General features: G+C 53.5%; 1 protein-coding gene and 1 long non-coding RNA gene across 6 annotated transcripts in view; one reads left to right on the top strand and one right to left on the bottom strand.

Moving 5' to 3' along the window:
• The window catches only part of LOC147575066 (uncharacterized), a 54,729-nt gene extending 51,040 nt beyond the window's left edge, over positions 1-3,689 (top strand). Inside the window, exons 3-4 of one of the 3 annotated variants that reach the window (XR_015243065.1) lie at positions 289-832; positions 962-3,689. This is a non-coding gene — a long non-coding RNA (uncharacterized LOC147575066). The remainder of the gene's footprint in view (positions 1-288; positions 833-961) is intronic. The other 2 variants (XR_015243066.1, XR_015243068.1) reach the window with 2 other exon arrangements.
• Positions 1-18,949, bottom strand: part of MVB12B (multivesicular body subunit 12B) — a 220,972-nt gene that overhangs the window by 47,099 nt on the left and 154,924 nt on the right. For all 3 annotated transcript variants that reach the window (XM_086684033.1, XM_086684035.1, XM_086684034.1), the window contains exons 8-9: positions 3,845-3,900; positions 1,208-1,267 (exon numbers count right to left, since the gene is read on the bottom strand). In XM_086684033.1, the coding sequence (XP_086540159.1) occupies positions 1,208-1,267; positions 3,845-3,900 (116 nt within the window). The remainder of the gene's footprint in view (positions 1-1,207; positions 1,268-3,844; positions 3,901-18,949) is intronic.

Genomic DNA, 18,949 nt, shown 5'->3' with positions numbered 1-18,949 from the left:
CGGCGGGCAGAACCGTCTGGGGGCTGCTTGCTTTTGAGAAGGGGGTGCACGGGGCCCCACGTATATACACGGAGCCTATGTATCTCCAATGTGGTGGCCAGCCATTCTTTTCCCCAAGTTCACTGCCCAGCTCCCGCCCCCTCCCCCCAAATCTATAGATGACAATCAGGTTGGTTTTTATGATTTAGTGAGAATCAAAGACAAAGAGGGACTTTTTTTGTCTTGTTTTTGCTATGACAGCTTTAGAAATTTGTTGTACTACATTGATTCAATTTTCCTTGATTTCAGCCATCTTTCAATAATGCAACCTGCTTCTGCTAGCTGGGTATACAGGAGAAAACCCAAAGGAACTGAGAATATTGAAATGGTTCTACCATTTCCATCTTGGAGACAAATGTGCCTCTCAGAGGAGAGCCGGATGCAAGCATGTGACTCTGCCTAACGACCGTCTACACATAAGAGACGACACACACACTCCAGTGATGTCTTACGCAAACAGGGAAAACACTGACCGGCGGGTCTGACCCCAGACTCCTTCCCTCCTCTCGGCTCTCGTTCCTCAGAGTTGTCACGTGGGCTGGAGTCTTGGATTTCTTTCTTTTTTATTAGGGAAACATCCAAACCATGTGGAACCAGGCGGCCGAATGGGGCCTCGCTTATCAGGCACAACGGAATGTATCCTGATCCTTGCTCTAAACCTGGAAGAGGCTCCTTGGATGTTTCCCCAAACCCCTCCTCATGACAAATAAGCAGGAGGAGGAGAGGGAAAGGAGACTCCGGGCCTATCCCCCAACCTCCACCTTTTAAAAACGGAAACATTTTTTCCGATTCTGTGTCTCCCTCTCTCTCTGCCCCTCCCCCGTTCATGCTCTGTCTCTCTCTGTCCCAAAAATAATAAACGTTAAAAAAAAAAAATTAAAAAAAAAAAAAAATAAAAACGGAAACATTTTAAAACATTGAGGCCCGAATTGTTTCATCCGTCACTTAAAACCTTCCGGCTTAGAGAACACAAGGAGGTGTTGGTCATATGTGATTTGAAGCAAAAAACACGTTAAAAGTGAGTTTCTTTTTCTAAGGAATAAATCTGAGCGACACGGAAGTGTTTTCCTTGGAGGCCCCCCCACACCTAGGTACCCCCCCGCCCCCGCCAGATCCTGGGACCGCAGACCCGGGCCCCACCTGCCCCCAACTCTGGCAGCTTGCTTACCTCTTTTTCAATTTCTGCCAGAGATTTGATGGTGATTCCCAAGAGATCAAAGGGCTGCATCTGTAAACACAGATCAAGGCATCCTTTTAAACGGCTGGAAAATGCTGTTTCACATTCGCTTTTATGCATGACGACGGTGACATCTCAAACCACCCTATGTGATCTAGCGTTTTCTCTATTCTCTTTCAGTGGAAACCCACCAGGACTCTAGTGATCACTGAGGGTACAGGGGTGAGCGACGGGAGCACATATTGCAGAAAACCTGGCCGACAACAGGGCTGGCCCCTGCTGGCAGGGACCCTGCCTGGTCATCTGTCGACAGCACCCAGCAAGGTCACAGCCCTCCTAAAAGACAGTGACTGTCACTGATCACTTCCATGCCCGTGTCAAAAGCCGGTTTGCTCCTTTCACAGCTGGGGGGCCGGAGGGGCACAGGGCTTCACCACATGCCACCCTGACTGCTCCATCTACGTGGTGGGATGGGTCTAAGCAGTTCCAGGAGGCAGGATGGTCAGTCTCTTGTCTGGGACTCCTTGACATCCAGGGAAGGAGCCGGAGGGAGTTCTAGGCCTCTGGAAATGCAAGGGGAATGAAGGACGTGCCCATCAATTATCATTTGAGAAATGAGAAATGATCAGTCGTGGTGAAAACTGGTAACACTGCACTTTAATGGGCGTTTCTAGAAGTTCACGAAGATGGGAACTTTTTCTGAGGACGCTGGCTTTTCAACAGACGACATGAAAAATCAAATGCACATGGCAACAAGGGTCAGCTGGAAGCCTGGAGAAGTCTGGGCCGAACGCATGGTGAGAGGGGACCTGGTCCCTGGGGCCCCAGCTCTGAGCCCTCTCTGGGCACATCGGGCATTTCATATTCCCGAGCGGGGGGGGGGGGGGGGGGGGTTCCGAAAACAGGCAGCCGGGACGAACAGGTGAAACCGGAGTCTCAGACAAAAGCCCAGGCCTTCGTGGTTCCCAGCCACAGCCCAGAGGTGGGGCTTCCTCTCCTGTTCGGAGCAGGGTGGTGGGGCCGTCCTGGCTGGGCTGGCGGGGGAGGTTAAAGGACAGAGCACAGGGGGTGTGCGGCACGGGGCTTGGCCCAAGCCACCGGGCCTGGGGCACGTGCTAAGTCGGCAGCGCCGGGCAGCAGCGAGCTGGCGAGGGCGATCTTGGGGCAGGGCCACCGAAGTCGGCACCCCGCTCCCGGGGCTGCGCTGCCAGGAGCCACAAAACAGCCCGGCTCTCCCCCGCTGCCAGCCTGAGTGGCAAGAACGGGGCTGCTTGCCCGCCATCCAGCAGAGGTCCAGCTGTTGCATCATTAGGCTCTAACTGCCCCACTAAACTTTCCCGATTGGAGCCGGTGTGCAGGACAGAACAGCCTCTCCGAGGGAGCGAGGGAGCGGGGCGGGAGAGGCGCCAGCGTTGCCATGGCAACGCGGCCAAGTGGCGTCGGCTGAAGTTACTCATGCTCCGCATGTCACGTCACGAGCATTTTTCAAGATTAAGCTGCTTACCAGAAGGGTTCAGAGGAGGCCTATTATATTTCATGAAAATGGAAACTACAGAGCAGGTCAAATCGCAAGCCGGGTGGTTTTAAGCTGGATCCAAGAAATACACTGAAGGATTCTTTAGCTGGTGCCCAAACTGGGGCCCTCACGGTTATTAGCTACTCGAAGCAAAGTTCTGCAAAAAGGATTTAAAAAGCCCTGAAACAAGTCTATCGAGCCTGCACGGGCCAGGCCTGTAACAGTTGAGGGCGGGGGCTCTGCACCCAAGGTGGGGGGGGCACCATCTGACAGGGTCCCAGGAGTGCCAGGTGGGGTGGGCTCCCCCCACAGTCTGGGATCGGGCCTTCAGGCCCCCAGCCAGCCCCCTCAGGCCCCCTGTCATCAGAGATAGCTCAGGGGCCCCGGCTGGCCGGTGCATAGCATGGGGTTCCTGGGGGCCCACAGTGAGCGGGAGAGCACAGCCGCAGGCACACACACTAGCCGGCTGGCCCTGCCATTCCGAGGCCTCCCTCCAATCCAGAGCAGAGAGTGTGGTTATCGCAGCATCCGGCAATGACCATGAAAAAACCAGGCAGCCTTCTTTCTGTAAAATGTCGTCACGGTTAAATAAAAAAAACAAAAATGAAGTCGAACCTGGGGGCGCCTGGGTGGCTCAGTCGGTTAAGCATCCGACTTCAGCTCAGGTCGTGATCTCCTAGTTTCCGAGTTTGAGCCCCACATCGGGCTCTGTGCTGTCCTGACTTTCGGACCCTCTGTCCCTCCCTCTCTCAAAAATGAATAAACGTTTTAAAAAAAATTTAAGAAGTTGAGCTTGGAAACCAAGAACATTCACAATGAGCCCAATTTATGGTCACATTGGGGAAAAAAAAAAAAAGGCTTGGCCATGGCCGAATCTGAGTTTTTCCGCTTGTCTGCCTCCCTCCTTCCCTGCCCCTCGTGCCTGCTTTTCCCTAACTCTCCGAGCACCTGCTACGTGCAGCCATAGCTGAAGGGGCCCAGAGAGGGAGTTGGGACAACACGAGGGAGGACCGGGGTGTGAGGGCTGCCGGGGGGACCCTGTGTGATGAGCAGAGGGAACGCAGGCGGGCTGGGGGTGACAGGACAGAAGGGAGATCATGCAGAACACTTACACTTTCTGGAACACAAGAAAACTTCTCTGAGATCATAAAAGGCACACCATCCATTGCTGCAAAAGAAGAGAGGAAACGGCATTGCAGACACCGGTGACGTTCAGGGACTTGAGATGCTGACGAAGTACAAGCTGACGCGGGCACAGGTACCACCCCTGCACCTAGGACACTCACCCGGTGCAGAAGGCCAACACCTCACACGCCCCCGGAGCACCACACAGAGGCACAGACCAGAGCCGTGGGGGCAGAGAAGGGCCTAGAGGCTACCTAGGAGTCAGGCCTCTGATCTATAAGCAGCGGGGGCCACCAAGGGGCTGGTGGCAGGAACAGAGGCTCAGGCAGGCGGGGAGGGGACACAGCTGTGCTCTGTGAGGTGGGCAGCGGACGTTCTCTCAGCTGAGAGTGACACAACCCTCCAGGCTGCCGGGCCCACGGGAAAGGTCCAGCTTGGAGGAAAGAGTGACTTGGGCGTCAGAAGGACTAGGTTTGAATCCCGCCTGTGGGTTTCAGGGAGCTTAAGTTACATTTTAAAAGGAGGATGGCAGGGCCTGTGAGGAAGGGTGCGTGTGCACTGGAGGCATGTGTGGCGCCCGGCACGGAGCAGGGTGGGGGCAGCGTGGCCACCGTGGTTCAGCCTCAGTCCCCTGGGCCTGGGCTTTTTTATTTTTTTATTTATTTTTCTTTTTTTTAAACTTTTTTTTTTAACGTTTATTTATTTTTGAGACAGAGAGAGACAGAGCGTGAACGGGGGAGGGTCAGAGAGAGAGGGAGACACAGAATCTGAAACAGGCTCCAGGCTCTGAGCCGTCAGCACAGAGCCCGACGCGGGGCTCGAACTCACGGACCACGAGATCATGACCTGAGCCGAAGTCGGCCGCTTAACCGACTGAGCCACCCAGGCACCCCGGGCCTGGGCTTTTTTAGATGGACTGCTGTCTTCAGGGGACAGCAGAATGGGAATGGGTCCCAAGCAAACAGAAACACCAGGGTCTGTGGTGCAGTTTTCTCCCCCTGGCCCTGCCGGCAATGGTCCTGAGGCACACTGTGGCCAAGGAGGACGGGGAGAAGACGTGGTGAGCGGGCTCCCTGGGAAGCAGCTTCCCCCAGCATCCAAATGGGGCTTCCCTGGCATACAGGTGGCAATTTCTTTCAGTCCTAAGGAGGAAGAGTCGCGGGAGCGGAAAGAAGAAAAGCAGGAGAAAAAGAGAGAAGTCTGGGACAGAGTCAGAGAGGTCTGATCGCCAAGGGGATCATTTTACTCTATGTTCGTAATTTATTTTGGAGAGGAAAAGAATGAAGCCTTCTCTGGGAAGTCTGAAGAAAAGGAAATAGCACAGCTGGCCCCAGCTGCCGCACCGCCGGAAGCTTCCTTTCTTTCTAAGGTTGCTGTCCAAGGCCTGTCCCCCTGCCCCCTGGCTCAGATAGAGACTTCCATGGTCGGTGAGGGGGGGAGGGCTTCTCCCATTGTGGGGTCCCTGCAAGCCGCTGGGGCTGCCTGGAGGAACTCCAGCTAAGGGCCAGGAACAGTGTGACACTTCCCCTAGAAAGGGGTGATGGGAAGAAGCCCACAGTCATCTTCTGCAGTACGTCACACATTCGGACGTGACAGGTGACATCGGCGCACATATGCGTGCATGCTTGTGTATAGCCGTGAAAACCCATCAGTGAACAGATGACCCCTGAAAGGCCACGTGCTTTCTGGAGGACAGGACGGGGTCCCACCCAAAATCCAAGAAGAGGCCACGATCCCTACCCAGCAACTGCCACCATCTTCCCAACTCCGGCTGTGAGCCAAGGTTCACCCCCAATGGCTCTCCGACCCCTGACCCCCTGCCCCCTTCTCAGTGCCACAGAGGTGGGTGGGCACGTAGCACTTAGCACTTGCCATCATGTCACAGAATGGGTCCTGCTGAGGGCACACAGGTAGCAAGCAGTGACTCAAATCCTCTGACCCTTCCATTAGGTTTAAATGGATTTTCTGAGAACACACCTGCCTCTTCCAGAGCAGGGCCTCTTCAAGGTTTTGACAACCATTATCATGCTCTCCCTAAGTAGGTGGCCCTTCTACGAGCTCCTCCTGATCGACCCAGGCCAGGAAGTGGGTGTGTGTGAGAATATTTCAGTCAGACCAGCCCTTCCCCAGGCCTCCCCGCTCACTGGCCACGCGTCGCCCTGCTTCTGGCCGTCCCAAGTCAAGGTGAAAGCCACGGTCTACTTTGCCTCTCCTTTAAATTCCCCAAGCCCACTGCTGTCCCCCGCCAGGGCCAGGTCACTCTGCTCTCTGTACACACGTCTGCACACACACACCTCTTGCCGTTTCTTTCCGCCTGTTAGGCAGCGGGGCCCAAGGCTGAGCTCCCTTTGCTCGCCCCACGCACCCCACGCAGGAAGCACGCTGACCCAGGGCCCGGTGTAGTCTTCAGCGAGCCCATCTTCAGCACACAGCCCCGAGCAGAGAAGCCCTGATCATTCATTCACGAGGCTTATTGTCGTGGGGGGGGGGGGGGTTCCGAGAAGCCAGGCGAAGAACTCCCCCTCACTGTTTTGTGGCTACTCCTGAAGGCCCATGTGTGTTTAGGGAACGTGTGTTCTGGAGATGGGGTGACGTGCAATGGCCTGATCACCCCCGGAAACGAGAGGCCTGGGGAGCAGTGGGCGCAGGGGCGAGGCAGGGAGGTCCCAAGCTGGGAGCACATCAGCTCCCCAAACGGGGGGATTCCTAAGGTGGGGGTCCCCACTGGCACGTGAGGGCCTGCAAGCCCATCACAGAACGCCCTCTCCCCTCCCCTCTCGTGCTGACCCCTGGCTGCCCTTCTGAGTGCCCCTCCAGCGGTGAGCCATCCCAGGGGCGCTCCCCCTCCTCCCCGGGGACCTGGCCGGGGCCACATCTCTCCTGGCAGTCCACGAGGGTCCCCTCTGCATCCCCGGCACAGGGCAGGGCCTGGAGGGGCTCGGTGGCTGGCCCCACAGGGCACGTACCTAAGCCCCTGGGGGCTTGGTGAGCTGCTGACTGCCATCTTCCCCTAGTAACTGGGAAGATTTAAGCAGGGAGGAGGAGTACTTGGGTTTTTAAAAAAAAATTTTAGCACATTAGTAAAAATTCAGTAAATTTCGTTGAGGTGAAATTCACAGAATATAAAATTAATCATTTTAGAGGGAACAATCAGCGGCATCTGGTCCATTCACAATGTTGAGCAGCCACCACCTGTCTCTTCTTCCAAAGCACTTCCCCCCTCCAGAGTCATCCCCCAGCACTCAGCACTTTCCCTCTATTCCCCACAGCAGTGTGTTTTTATCTCTCCTTCCAACTGACGGTCATGCCTTTGAAAAGAAAGATCTAGAAGATCTGGCTCTCCGGACCATGGCAGCCTGGCCTCCTGGAATGTCGCGTTACTCCTTCTCAGGTTAGGACAGGGAGGCACACACGCACGCACAGCATTTCCAAAAGGCCCGTCTTAGCTTCTGAGACAGACCAGAGGAAGTGGGTAGGTCTCTCAGCTGCCCGGAGGGAGTTTCATTCAGAGGCACCTCCCCCACCATGCTCTCAGGCCCTTCCCCCACCACGCCCTTCCCCAGGTGGAGACCTTACTTCCAGACCTGGAGAATGGGGGGGGGGGGGGGATTTGTCGGGGCCAAGGGCCAGTCCCCCCACGTGAACATCAAGGTGTTTGATGAAGGTACTCCTTCTGGTCCTCGATTAGGGTCAAAGGCAATTTCCTCACAGAGCACATTTCTCTAGGAGGCTGAAGGCAGAAGACCAGAAGCAACGCCTTTATGGGGCCACACTGGAGGCAGCCCTCGTGGACAGAAGAAAGGGAAGAGGCACCCCAAGACTGTGTGAGAAGAGGCAGCCGTAGCCTTCAGAGCTACGCTGGCCTGGCTCGCCCCACGGCTGGTGCCCTGCTGATGGGCTCGGCGGCAGGGGAGATGGTGGGGAGGACCACTCAGATCCAGTCTGACTGCCAAGGGGAGCTGACTGGTGAAGGGAGAGAGATGGGAACTTCGGGATAAATTTCCACTTTAGAGTTCACGATAGAAAGATGGGCACGGCTGGATGCTTCTCATGTTCTAGAAAACAGACTTTTAACGGGCTTGCAGGAAAAAGAAAGCAAGTTGACAGGGTCCTGTGGGCTGAAGTTCCCGGCTGGAGCTGGCGAGAGGAACAGGATGCTGTTGCCACGAGGGGAGCCCCTTAAAAGGGGAGCCAATAAAACTTTGCTAAACGGTCTGCCGGCCAAATTTCATTTATTTAAAAAATCTAGTATATCAAAGGCTTGAGTGGGCTGAAAGAATGTGGATTTTAGCAAAGTACTTGGCAAAATTTCTCACGTTACCTGTGTGGACAAGACAGATAAATATGGCTGGACAATGTCAAGGAGAGGGGAATCCATAACTACCTGGACTAGATGTTCAAGAAGCTGATTAATAGATTGACACCGACCTCAACTGACCTCTCCGGAGGGTGCCCAGGGCGTTATCAATTAGTTCAGTGAAGACATGCCTAGTAGGCTTATCTAGGATGTGGCTGATGGAGAGATCTGGGAGGAGAGTCTATGAACTGGGTAACAGAGAGAAATCCAATAAAGATCTCAAAAAATTGGGATCCTGGGCTAAATTTAACGATGGAATTTACTGAAGGTCAATGCTACATGTGAAATAACAATAGAAGACATGAAAAGAGACTGGTTTGTAGCTGAACAGGCCGGTAACGTGATTTGGTATTTAACCAGGCAGGAGGGGTCCCATGGGTAAGTTATGGTGCGACAGTCCTGGTGCTGGTGAGAGAGCCGCCACCTTGGTCTGCTCTGGGCTTGACTGTGAGTTCAGTATGGGGACTGATCTCTCAGTGGGTCCTCTCAGGTGGCCTACAAGGAGTCCCAGGATGGTGAGGGACCTGAAGTCAGACCACGTGAGGAGAGGGGAGGAAACCATCAGGTCTCATGCTCCAGGAAGGTGTCATCCCTGTCCATTTTTGTTCACCCTCTAGAACCCAGCACTGTGCCAGCACATGGGGAAGGGCAGAAAGATGGGGATCCTGGTCCAGAGAAGACTCGAAGGTGATCGTAACCAAATGTCTGCACGTATTTTCAGAGCTACCACAGGGCGAGGGCTAGAGGGATGGGGCAAGGACGAAAGGGAGGAACAGCAGAGCTGGCTGACCAGGGTCCAGGCAGAGGCCACGTGCTGGGGAGTGAGGGCGGGGTTTTATGTGTTGGGGAGAAAGCTGATCTGTGGGACTGCTGAATCCCCTTCTAATTCCATAACATCCATTTCTACTCTTTACCTGGGCAGCCATTCCATATTTTAAAATATCTAGAGATTTGCCAAACATAATTCTTAAAATCAATGGCACGCATTTTTCATGTGTTCCAAAAGAGTGTTCATAAATCATCTCCATCCTGGCTACTCATGGGGGAGCCACGTTACTTCCTTCCTTTCTTTCTCCCCTAGCTGAAGCCAGTGTTTTGTCTTCACTTTTCTTTAGTGCTCAGAGACTGTGACACTCGCTCAGTCTATTGCTGAGTCTACTCAGAGAGACACGTGGGGGAGCTGGAGTGAGAGCTGTGAGCGAGGGGGTCCCTGCTCTCATAGAGCCACTGTTCGGATCCCCCAGGCTGCCCTCCCAGGCAGCCGGGGTCTGGGTGGGGGATCTCAGGCAGGCACTGCCTGGCCAGTCCGTGGTCACAACCCAGAAGCAGGGACAACGCCTGTCCTTTTCTTGCTGGCACCAAAGGTGGCATTCCTGGGGCACACGGCAGTCCCCTCTCCAGGCCCCTTGGCTCCCAGGGACACAACAAAGCCCCCTTCCCCACCCACCGCCAAACCCTGGAGGTAACAGAACTGCTCCTAGTTCTACAAACGAGGCAAGAGGATAGGAACCTCCTCCATATTGGGTGGTGAACACGTAGCAAGCAACTTGAGCCTCAACACGGATCGCTTGCAAGTTATACTCAAGGAAGCCGCAGGGCGCCTGGAGGCTCAGTCGGTTGAGCATCTGACTTCGCCTTAGGTCATGATCTTGCAGTTCAGGAGTCCGAGCCCCCATCGGGGTCTGTGCCGACATCTTCGGATCCTCTGTCTCCCTCTCTCTGCCCTTCCCCCCCCACTCTCTCAAAAATAAACAATTAAAACATTGCAAAGAAAAAAAAAGGAAGCCGAGGCCGAGAGCAGTCAGGTGCCAGGATTCGAGTACAGAGTCCAGCTTACAGTGGCTGTGTCACTGTAGAGCTGCGGCGGGAGGGTGGGCCTGGCGGTTCAACGGCCTGGGTCTCACCTCCAACTCAGCAGGTGTGGACGTGTGGCCCGGCAGGCCGCCCCACCATTCTGAGCCTCGGCTACCCTGTGCGATGGGGGGAAAGATGCAGCTCTCAGGAGGCTGTGTGAGGGTGACAGGGACCCCGGTCACAAGAGAAGCAAGGCCCCCGGCCCACAAATGGTGGTTTCTGCCCCGACCTACAGCCACGCGCCAGACAGGCTTCCTGTTAGTACCAGGACTGTGTTTCCTTCTTCTTCTTCTTTTTTTTTTATTTTATTTTTGGTGGCAGTTTTAACAAAATGCTGATCCACGGCACGGAGCAGCATACAGCACATGAAAGCCAGGATGTGCCGCGGGCTCCGTAGTGCAATTAGCATTCTCCTAAACAAACGAGCTTCAACAGAGCTGTAATTAAGCAGGCCTGTAATTAAGTATATGCCCTTTATCATAACGATCATGCTTAAAAATGGCATGATGCACGGAACTCTGTTATTAATGCTGTAATCCCAGACTGAAGTGCGAGTACATAGAAATCAGCGTGTCAGGCCTGTCACCGGAGTGTTTGTAAAATACATTAAAGAAAAAAACCCAGGAAACAATGAGCTCATTCAACTGTTCTTTTTACAATCAGGCACTACAAGTCAAGAGGATTGTGAATGCTTACAGAATCTGCAAGGTTTAAACAAATAAAGCTCTAATCTGCTACCACCCCCTATTCTAAAGAAGGAGAAGGGGGGGAATTTTTTCCCCCCCCGACTGACCCGAATACCTGACTTTGCTATTCTTGGGGGAAGTAAGTCCAATTTGCACACCGTATTTGTTTGGACATAGAATCAGACTCCTGCTTACACAGCCTAGCTAGGACCCTGCAGGAACTCTGGCTGGGGATGGGACAGGCTTAGAGTTCCTGGACCTTCCCTTCGCACGGGGACTATCACTTTACTCGAGAAGGCACTCCCTCAGAGCCATCCCTTGAACTCTCTCCTCCAAACACACACCATCGGACTTCTGCGGGCTCTATGCCAACCCACCACCGACCAGTTCCCGAGGGCTCCAGAACCACGGCCACCCCGTTGCCTTGGGGTACCCACAGCTGCTCAGGGCTGCCCACCCCTTCCCTCACAGACATCTCACCGAGGAAGTGCTCTAATCAATGCATGTTTTAATTTCACCATGCTTGACAAAGGGTCATAAAATCACGTGGCAAAAAATGTGATATTTAAAGGAAAAGACTCCATTCCCAGCATCTCAAGTATCGTCCGCTTATAGGTAAAGCCCTGTAACGTGAACTGGAGTCACAACAGCTCAGAAGTACTTGCACAGACGACGGCGAACGAGGTGGCTTATTGGCAGGTGGTCATTTTCCGAATAAAGGTAAATGCAGCTGGAATGGTGCAAGGCCTTTACTCCCGGGTACCTGCTTGTAAGTAATCAGCAACCTGACCCTTTCTTCTCTCCTTCCCAGTGGATTCAAGAGTCCTTTACAATTTGTGACGGGAAAGATGCCAACACCTCAAGATCTCAAGGCCGGTCCTCAAAATTCATTTGCACACCCAAACACCAAGCCTGTCCTGTTTTCTTGGTGATTTCACTTTGGGGATATTCCCTGGGAGATATCTGTAAACACCTCCAGGACTGTCTGCTCAGTGACATTCCAAGTGAGTCCACATAAGGCCAACCACTTCGTTCTGGATCCCCAAAGCAATTTGTTTTTCCAGTTATTCATAAGCCCAAAGAACTGACTTATTAGCCACAGTGCCCTCCTGAGGGAGGAGGGAGTGGGTGCCAGAGTCAGACATGTGTGAGCCCTGAGCTGGGCTCAGCCACTTGCTGGCTGTGGGATGCGTTGGGCAAGTCACTGGGCCCAAGTCACATGGAAGAGGACTAACCACGCCCACTCTGCAGCACTGCTCTGGGGATGAACCCGCAGGGGAGAGGGCAGAGCACGGCCCCACCTGCAGCGGGCACGGAGCACGCGGTAGTTACCAGTGATTCGCAGATACCAACAGCCCCCCGCTTCTGCAGAGGCGTGATTCAGGCCGGGTCCACCACGGACTCAGGACAAGGGTTTAATCTCTCTGTGCCTCTCTTTCCTCAACTGTAGAAGGAAAGGATCATACCTGGATCGCTGTGAAGCTTAAAGGAGGTAAAGCCCCAGGCACAAAGTACGTGCTCGATAACGGTCACCATGACCATCATCGCCACTGCAGTTGGGGAGAATGCCCTTCCAAGAGAGTAGACCTCTGTGGTTTTCGACCTTTTACATCAACACGTTACGTGCAGCCACATTAAGTTCTGTAATCCGGGGCTGTGAGTCCCAATCCAGAGGCTTCTGGAGGTGCCGAAGCAGTGCCCGCCCCGGAGTACCTCAGTGCCCCCCACCCCCCGACCATGGCTCTCCCTGGGGTCTGCCATCTCTGGCATTATAGGTCAAGCTCAAGTAGGAGCAAGGCCCAAGCTGGGCCCAGGCTGCTTCATGTCCCCCAGGAAAGAGTCCCAAAAGTGAAGTAAAGAAAACTGCCCCTGGGTGCCAGGTCCATGAGAAATAGCATATTCTTCAACATAAGGTGGCTTCACCTGACAAATGAATATTCTCTGAGGTTCTACTGAGTGGGGGCAATTAGGAAGTCTCCCCGCTTCATTTCTCAGCCTCCCTGTCCCCCACACAGAACAACACCTGCCAGTAAGTGTCACTTTAGTCATGTGGCCCACTTCATCCCCCCACATCCCTGGGAGGAAAGTGAGTCCCTCCAACATCTGCCCCCCCACTTCCAGAGCTGCCCCTCAGGGGCCCGGGAGCTGGGGCCTGAGCAGAGGGAGCCTAGAGGGCAGGAGTCCGGAGAGGTTGGGCCACGCGCGCTCCACAGCCACGGGAAACTCTAGGCCTGTGCACAAGGACATCTTCCTCCCTCTGCTGCAGAAATGCTTTTTAATTTTTTAAGTTTATTTATTTAGAGAGAGACAGAGAGAGTGAGTGGGGGAGGAGCAGGGAGAGGGGGAGAAAGAGAGAGGGAGAAAGAGAGAGAGAGAGAGAATGAATGAATGAATGAATGAATATCCCAAGCTGGCTCTGCACTGCCAACTCGGAGCCTGATTTGGGGCTCCAACCCACGAACCATGAGATCATGACCTGAGCCGAAACCAAGAGTCTGACACTCGACCGACTGAGCCACCCAGGCGCCCCCAGAAACGCTTTTTAAATTTTCACAAGTATTTAGTGGCTTGGGCAGAGACCTACTACGTTTTGCTCAAGGTAAAGATAAAATCCAACTAAGTGACACTTTTCCCCATGAGCAAAAGGCTCCTGGACTGTTGAGGAGCCACGGGGTAAATGTCCCCAGTGCGGGACAGAAACTCCTAAGCGAGCTGGAGCGTAACAAAAGGGGCTCTGTAAAGGCAGAGTAAGAAGCAGACGGAGGGCCAGCAAAGGTCTGCTGCCCCTGGGAGTGACCACAGTCCTCCGGAACACAGGCACGGTCCGAACAAGCAGTTCAGGCCACGGTGAGTTGGGGATGGGGGCCAAGTGCGGATGCGGAACAGCCTGGCCTCTAGCTGCTGAGCGCCGGAACGTCAGGTGCGGGGCGTGCGGGCAGGGCTCGGCCGCATGGGCAGGAACACATGCCTCCCCATCTTCTCAAGACCGACTCGTACACGGGCAGTCCCGACTTAAGACGGTTCCACTTACGAGTTTTCCACTTTATGATGGCACAAAGGGACGTGCTTTTGGTGGAGGCCAGATTTCAAATGTTGAATTTTGATCCTATCCTGAGCTAGCGATGAGCAGAACGGTCCCTTTGTGGTGCAGGGCGGCAGGTCCCAGGCAGCCAGGTGACCACAAGCCGATGGCCATGCTATCCCCGAATAGCCATCCTGTTTGTCACTTTCAGTACAGTATTCAACACATTACAAGAGATAGCCAACACTTTAGCAGCATATAGTAGGTTTTTAGACCCTCTTGCCCAACTGTAGGCCACCTTAAGTGTTCTGAGCACGTCTCAGGTAGGCTAGGCTAGGCTATGATGCCGGTAGGGCAGGTATAGTAAATGCACTCTCAACCCGCGATGGGTTTATTGGGACGTAACCCCACAGGGAGACGAGGAAGACCTGTATCTTTTTAAGTTGTATTTTTTTAACCCCCTCAATAAAGGAATACATTTTAATTTCGAGAGAGAGAGCGCGAGCAAGTGGGGGAGGAGAAGAGGGAAGGAGCACAGAGAGAATCTTAAGCAGGCTCCACGCTCGGCGTGGGGCTCCAGGTGGGGCTGCATCTCACAACCCTGAGATCACAACCTGAGCTGAAGCCAAGAATCAGATCCTTAACCAACCGCACATAGCACGCAGGCACCCCAGATGAATACATTTTCTGAACAAACAGTTCCAAAAGTATAGCTGAGTTGAAGTGCCCCTTGAATTCAGAGCCCTGATCCCACACCCTCCTCAGGGCTAGCCCTGGATGTGGTCTATGCACGGCCCATGGGGTCTTCCCAGCCTGTTTGCATGTGCGGAATACATGCACGTACGGACCCGTTTGCATACGTAGAGAAGAAATACAGAATTTTGTCTTGTATATGCCTGTGTTTTTCATAAAAACAGTATCACCGCAGAGCTAACTGTTCTGAATTTTGCTTTTTTTCAATAGCTGTCAGCGTTCCCATGTTGGTAGCGACACACGTATCTCGGTCTTTTTAACAGCTGAACAGGAGAGTGGAGAGACCAGCAACGGCCAGCTCATAAGGAGCCCTGACTGCCATTTTAAGTGGCCTGCATGTCACCACGAGGTCCCTGGAGAGCCACTGAAGGGTTTTTGAGCTGGAGAGAGACATGGTCATGTTTTGTTTTAGGAAAGTCTTTTTTTGAGTGTGGAGAGAAGCATGGATTAGAGGGAGTGAGGCTGGAGGCAGGACCTTGAGGGAGGAGGAAAAGAGGTGCGGGATGCCGGTGGTGGCATCTAGGACTGTGACAGTAAGAAGGGAGTAGTGGGGACAGATCGAGAGGTATTCAGACGCAGGGCCAAGAGACTTGGCAACTGGCCGCAGCAGTGAAAGGGGGAGGGGCAGGGGGAGGAGGCGAGGGTGACCCCGAGATTCCGGCTTGGCCATCGGGAGAATAGGGGGCCGGGGGACCGGGAGAGGAGTGCAGGGTAAGCTGGTGGGGGCCCTTTGGGCTGTATTGGGTTTGAGAGGCTTGCAAGACAACCCAAGAGAGAAACTGGTGAACGTGGTTGGGACGTCATGAGCGAGATGCAACATTGGTCGGTAAGGACCGCCCAGATGGAAATACAGAAGTGAGGGCTGGGGAGGACTGGGGGGTTCCAGCCTGCTGGTGACTGAGGCACGAGAGAAGATGAGACATTCTGGGAAAAACACACGGTGGGAAGAGGGCAGGCCCACGACAGGGGACTGAGGACTGCTGACATCGGATGCTTGTGCTGAGAAAGATAAATCGGCCAGGGGGTTAGAATGGTGCTGGATCAAATCCGGAGGTGACAGCATAAACTTGATGTTAAGAAGTAGATATAGATACATAAACATACACAGTTACATATGTGTTTATACACTTGTGCACTTAGATGTATGCACACGCACTCCCAACATACACAACTGTAGGTATATCTCTATCCCCTGACAGCCCAGGAGCCGTGAGCCACACCTAGTGCTCAGATTTTGGGTTCTAGTGTTCTCCTCCAGAAGAAACAGGGGCTCTTTGTGGAGAAGTGGCTGATGGAAGGGAGGCGGGGAAGGGACAAGTCTGGGACGTGCTGTTGTATCAGAAAGAAAGGCATCCTCAAAGAATCACGGAAAGTCCGCAGAAGGATCCGGGAGCCAGTGGGAAGGGGCTCCCGCTGGCCAGTTGGAACAATTTAAGTGTCAGAGTAATGATGACAATGAATAAGAACGCACCAGTGCACACCCAACACGCACAAACTGGGGCTGAGGGGAAGCTCTCCCTTACAATAAAACGCCAACTCCTATCGAAGGAATGATGGGAGTTACAAATATCGGTGGATAATCTGATGGGGAGGGAGCTATTCACGTAGCCCCCAAACACTTCCCACTAATTACATATCCACCACAAAAGGAAACACGCTAATTTTACAGTAAAGAAACCCGGCGAACAGCACCATAGGCAACGGATCCCAGCTGGGTCATGCCAACATCGCAAACCTCCTGACGGGATGCCCTGAGAAGGGGACAGCGTCTGTTGATGCAGTGACAGTGGAAAGAAAACCAGCCTTGTAGTGAGGAGGCCCACGTGCGCGGCGGTCACATCTCAGTGTCCGCATCGGAGAGTGAACGGGCTGGGCCAGATGTCTCAGCCGGTGCTCATCTGCGACTTTAAAAAAAAAAAAAAAAATGCCACCTGCTGTTCCTCCCCCAGGAGGTTCTGATTTGCTCGCTCTGAGCTGTGGGCCCCGGGTAGCAGTTTTTCAACGCTCCCAGGTGAGTCTGAGGTGCAGCCCTGGGCTAGATGAAGTCTAAAATCCCTCCTAGCTGGACATTCTTCCGTCTCACAGAAGCATCATATTAAATACGTATCGGTGATTTGAGACCGGGATGAAGCCCCAGAAGATGCAGTTCTCAACCCCCCTGGAGGTAACAGCTGGTTTCTTGCTGACTTCTCCAGCCCTCGACCAGATTCTACTCACAAAGCCCAGTAACGGGTTCTGGTCAGATGCCTCCCCTTCCCTTTGCTGGAACCAAAGAGCAAGGAGAGAAGGTGTCCCAGGTTTCCATACGTCTGGAGCCGCTCTGGACCCACCGCTCTCTGGAGAGTGCTGCCCCAGGTGTGCCCGCCCGGGGGGCAGAGGAGTGGGCCAGGGCATTGCACACAGCCCCGTTTAAACCTCCGGATGGCCCTGTGAGGTGCTGCCATGCCCACCCTGCCAAAGCGACCTGGAACGCGGAAGGGAAGGGACTTATCAGGGCCACACAGCTGGTGAATGGCAGGGCTGGGGCAGGAACGGGGATGCTCGCTCCAAGTCCGCCGCCTTCCTGCTGTGCGAAGGATGAGGCGGGGATGTCCTCCAAGAAATGAAAACGTGACCTACCAATGGAAGTGGGCTGTAATCCGGAAGGGGAGAGAGCGGGTGGCAGGCGTGTGGAGGTGGAAGAGGTCTGGGAGCCACCGCCCACGGCATCTTCGGGGCACTCTCCCAGGGGACACTCTTACAGCCAAGACAGAGAGACTCGCTTCTGACGTTCGTTCTCCGATGTCATGATTCCACTTCGTAGGTAAGCTTTTAATGGTCTGAGCGCCCACGCACTTTATCAACAGGATAGTGGGCTCGAATATCCCCCAAAGAGGACAGGTAGGACCCCATTAGACATTTTATTTAAGATTTGAAAAGAGCTTGCCCATAGGTTAAAGAGAAATGGCGCAAAATGTGGCATTTTGGTAACACCGCACCGAGCTCTTCTGACCTTGATTAGCGGGATCAAATTCCCCAGGGCCTGGGCATCCCCCAGGGAAGGAGAGACTCTGGGACGAGGGCCCCGAGGCGCAGCCACCGTGGGAGAGGCTGCCTGAGCGGCTCCAGGCTTCAGCCTCCCTAAGCTTCTGGGTGGTTCCGAGACCAGGCACAGTGGCAGACAGGGACGGGCCCAATAAAACGGGACCTCCACGCAGAGCCTGATGGCAGTCTAAACCCAACTTGAACTTACACAAGACCGCGCTGCTTGCGTGCATTCAGACCAGGCCAGAACTTAACTGGAAGGGAAGAAAGGGGCACTTTTAGGTCTTGCATTTTTCTCCGTCAACAGAAAGCTCAAATCCTGAACTTCCCAGTTCAGCAGCCAAGGCCTGGCTGTCGTCCGCCTCACATAGCTAGACCTCTACCATCTGGTGGAGGTGGGCAGGAATGCCCGTGGCTGGGATGGGGCACAGGAGCGCGCACACTGGATCTACACCGTGGTGCGTTCCCAAACAGCATCGTTTTCGAGAAACTTCGCCCCAGGAAACGGCTTCTCTTGAAAGCAGTTTATCACCTTCCACAAACTCCCGTCCTGCGGACGGGCTCTCTGGACAGCGGTGATCTGAAGAGGAAGCTCTGAGAAATGATGCCTGCGTGGACACCCACCTTGACGTGGAAATCCCAGGGAGTGTGCTCCCTTCCGTTAAACCTGGCGTGTCTGTGAAGTACAATGCCATAAATTACCCAGATCTCAGATTTAATATTAACCTTTAAAGGGCATGTCACAAAAATGTATTCTCTAAATATTGGTTGTTAGTTCACTTTGTAAGTCTATCACGGAAATAGGTATAAGGCTGCCACCCGTCTCTGACTACACCTGTCACAGACGTCTCCTGCCACCTGACAGTAATTCCAACCGAACCCAGCAGCCCCATGAGCGAACAATTCAACCATCCACTCTAACCACGACCCAAGCTCAGCCTTGAGATTTAATAATAGAGCCTGCTAATAGGACTCTAATTTCTAGAGCTGATGAACTTTCAGAGGCAACACGGGTTGAAATAGCGAGCGCAGAGATGACAAAGAATTTTAATCCAGGGTCCTTTGAACTATCCAGTGTAATAAGCACTTGTTCCTTTCCACAATGGGCATATAAAAGAGAAATCTCAATAATAATTGCTGTAATTATCTTGAAAAATATGCAGAGATTAATGGTGATTATGAAAATCTGTGTAATTGTTCTCTGAAATCATCACTGATCAAGCAGGATCCTGAGATGGCCGCTGCCAGAGAACTTTTAACGCCGAACAACATGTGGGCGCTGAAATGTGACATTTTGGCTTTCTGCTTGTAAAATATTACCCTGTGTTTACCAAGTTGTTTTTCATCATTTCTGAGACCCTGGCCTGCATTTTAACTCTTCATACCAGTGCCCTGA

The sequence above is a fragment of the Puma concolor genome, chromosome D4, assembly GCF_028749965.1.
Source record: "Puma concolor isolate L17-30 chromosome D4, mPumCon1.1.hap2, whole genome shotgun sequence".
Taxonomy (NCBI): Eukaryota; Metazoa; Chordata; class Mammalia; order Carnivora; family Felidae; genus Puma; species Puma concolor.
The sequence above is the reverse complement of the archived record's forward strand: the minus strand, read 5'-3'. Positions and strand labels throughout refer to the sequence as shown.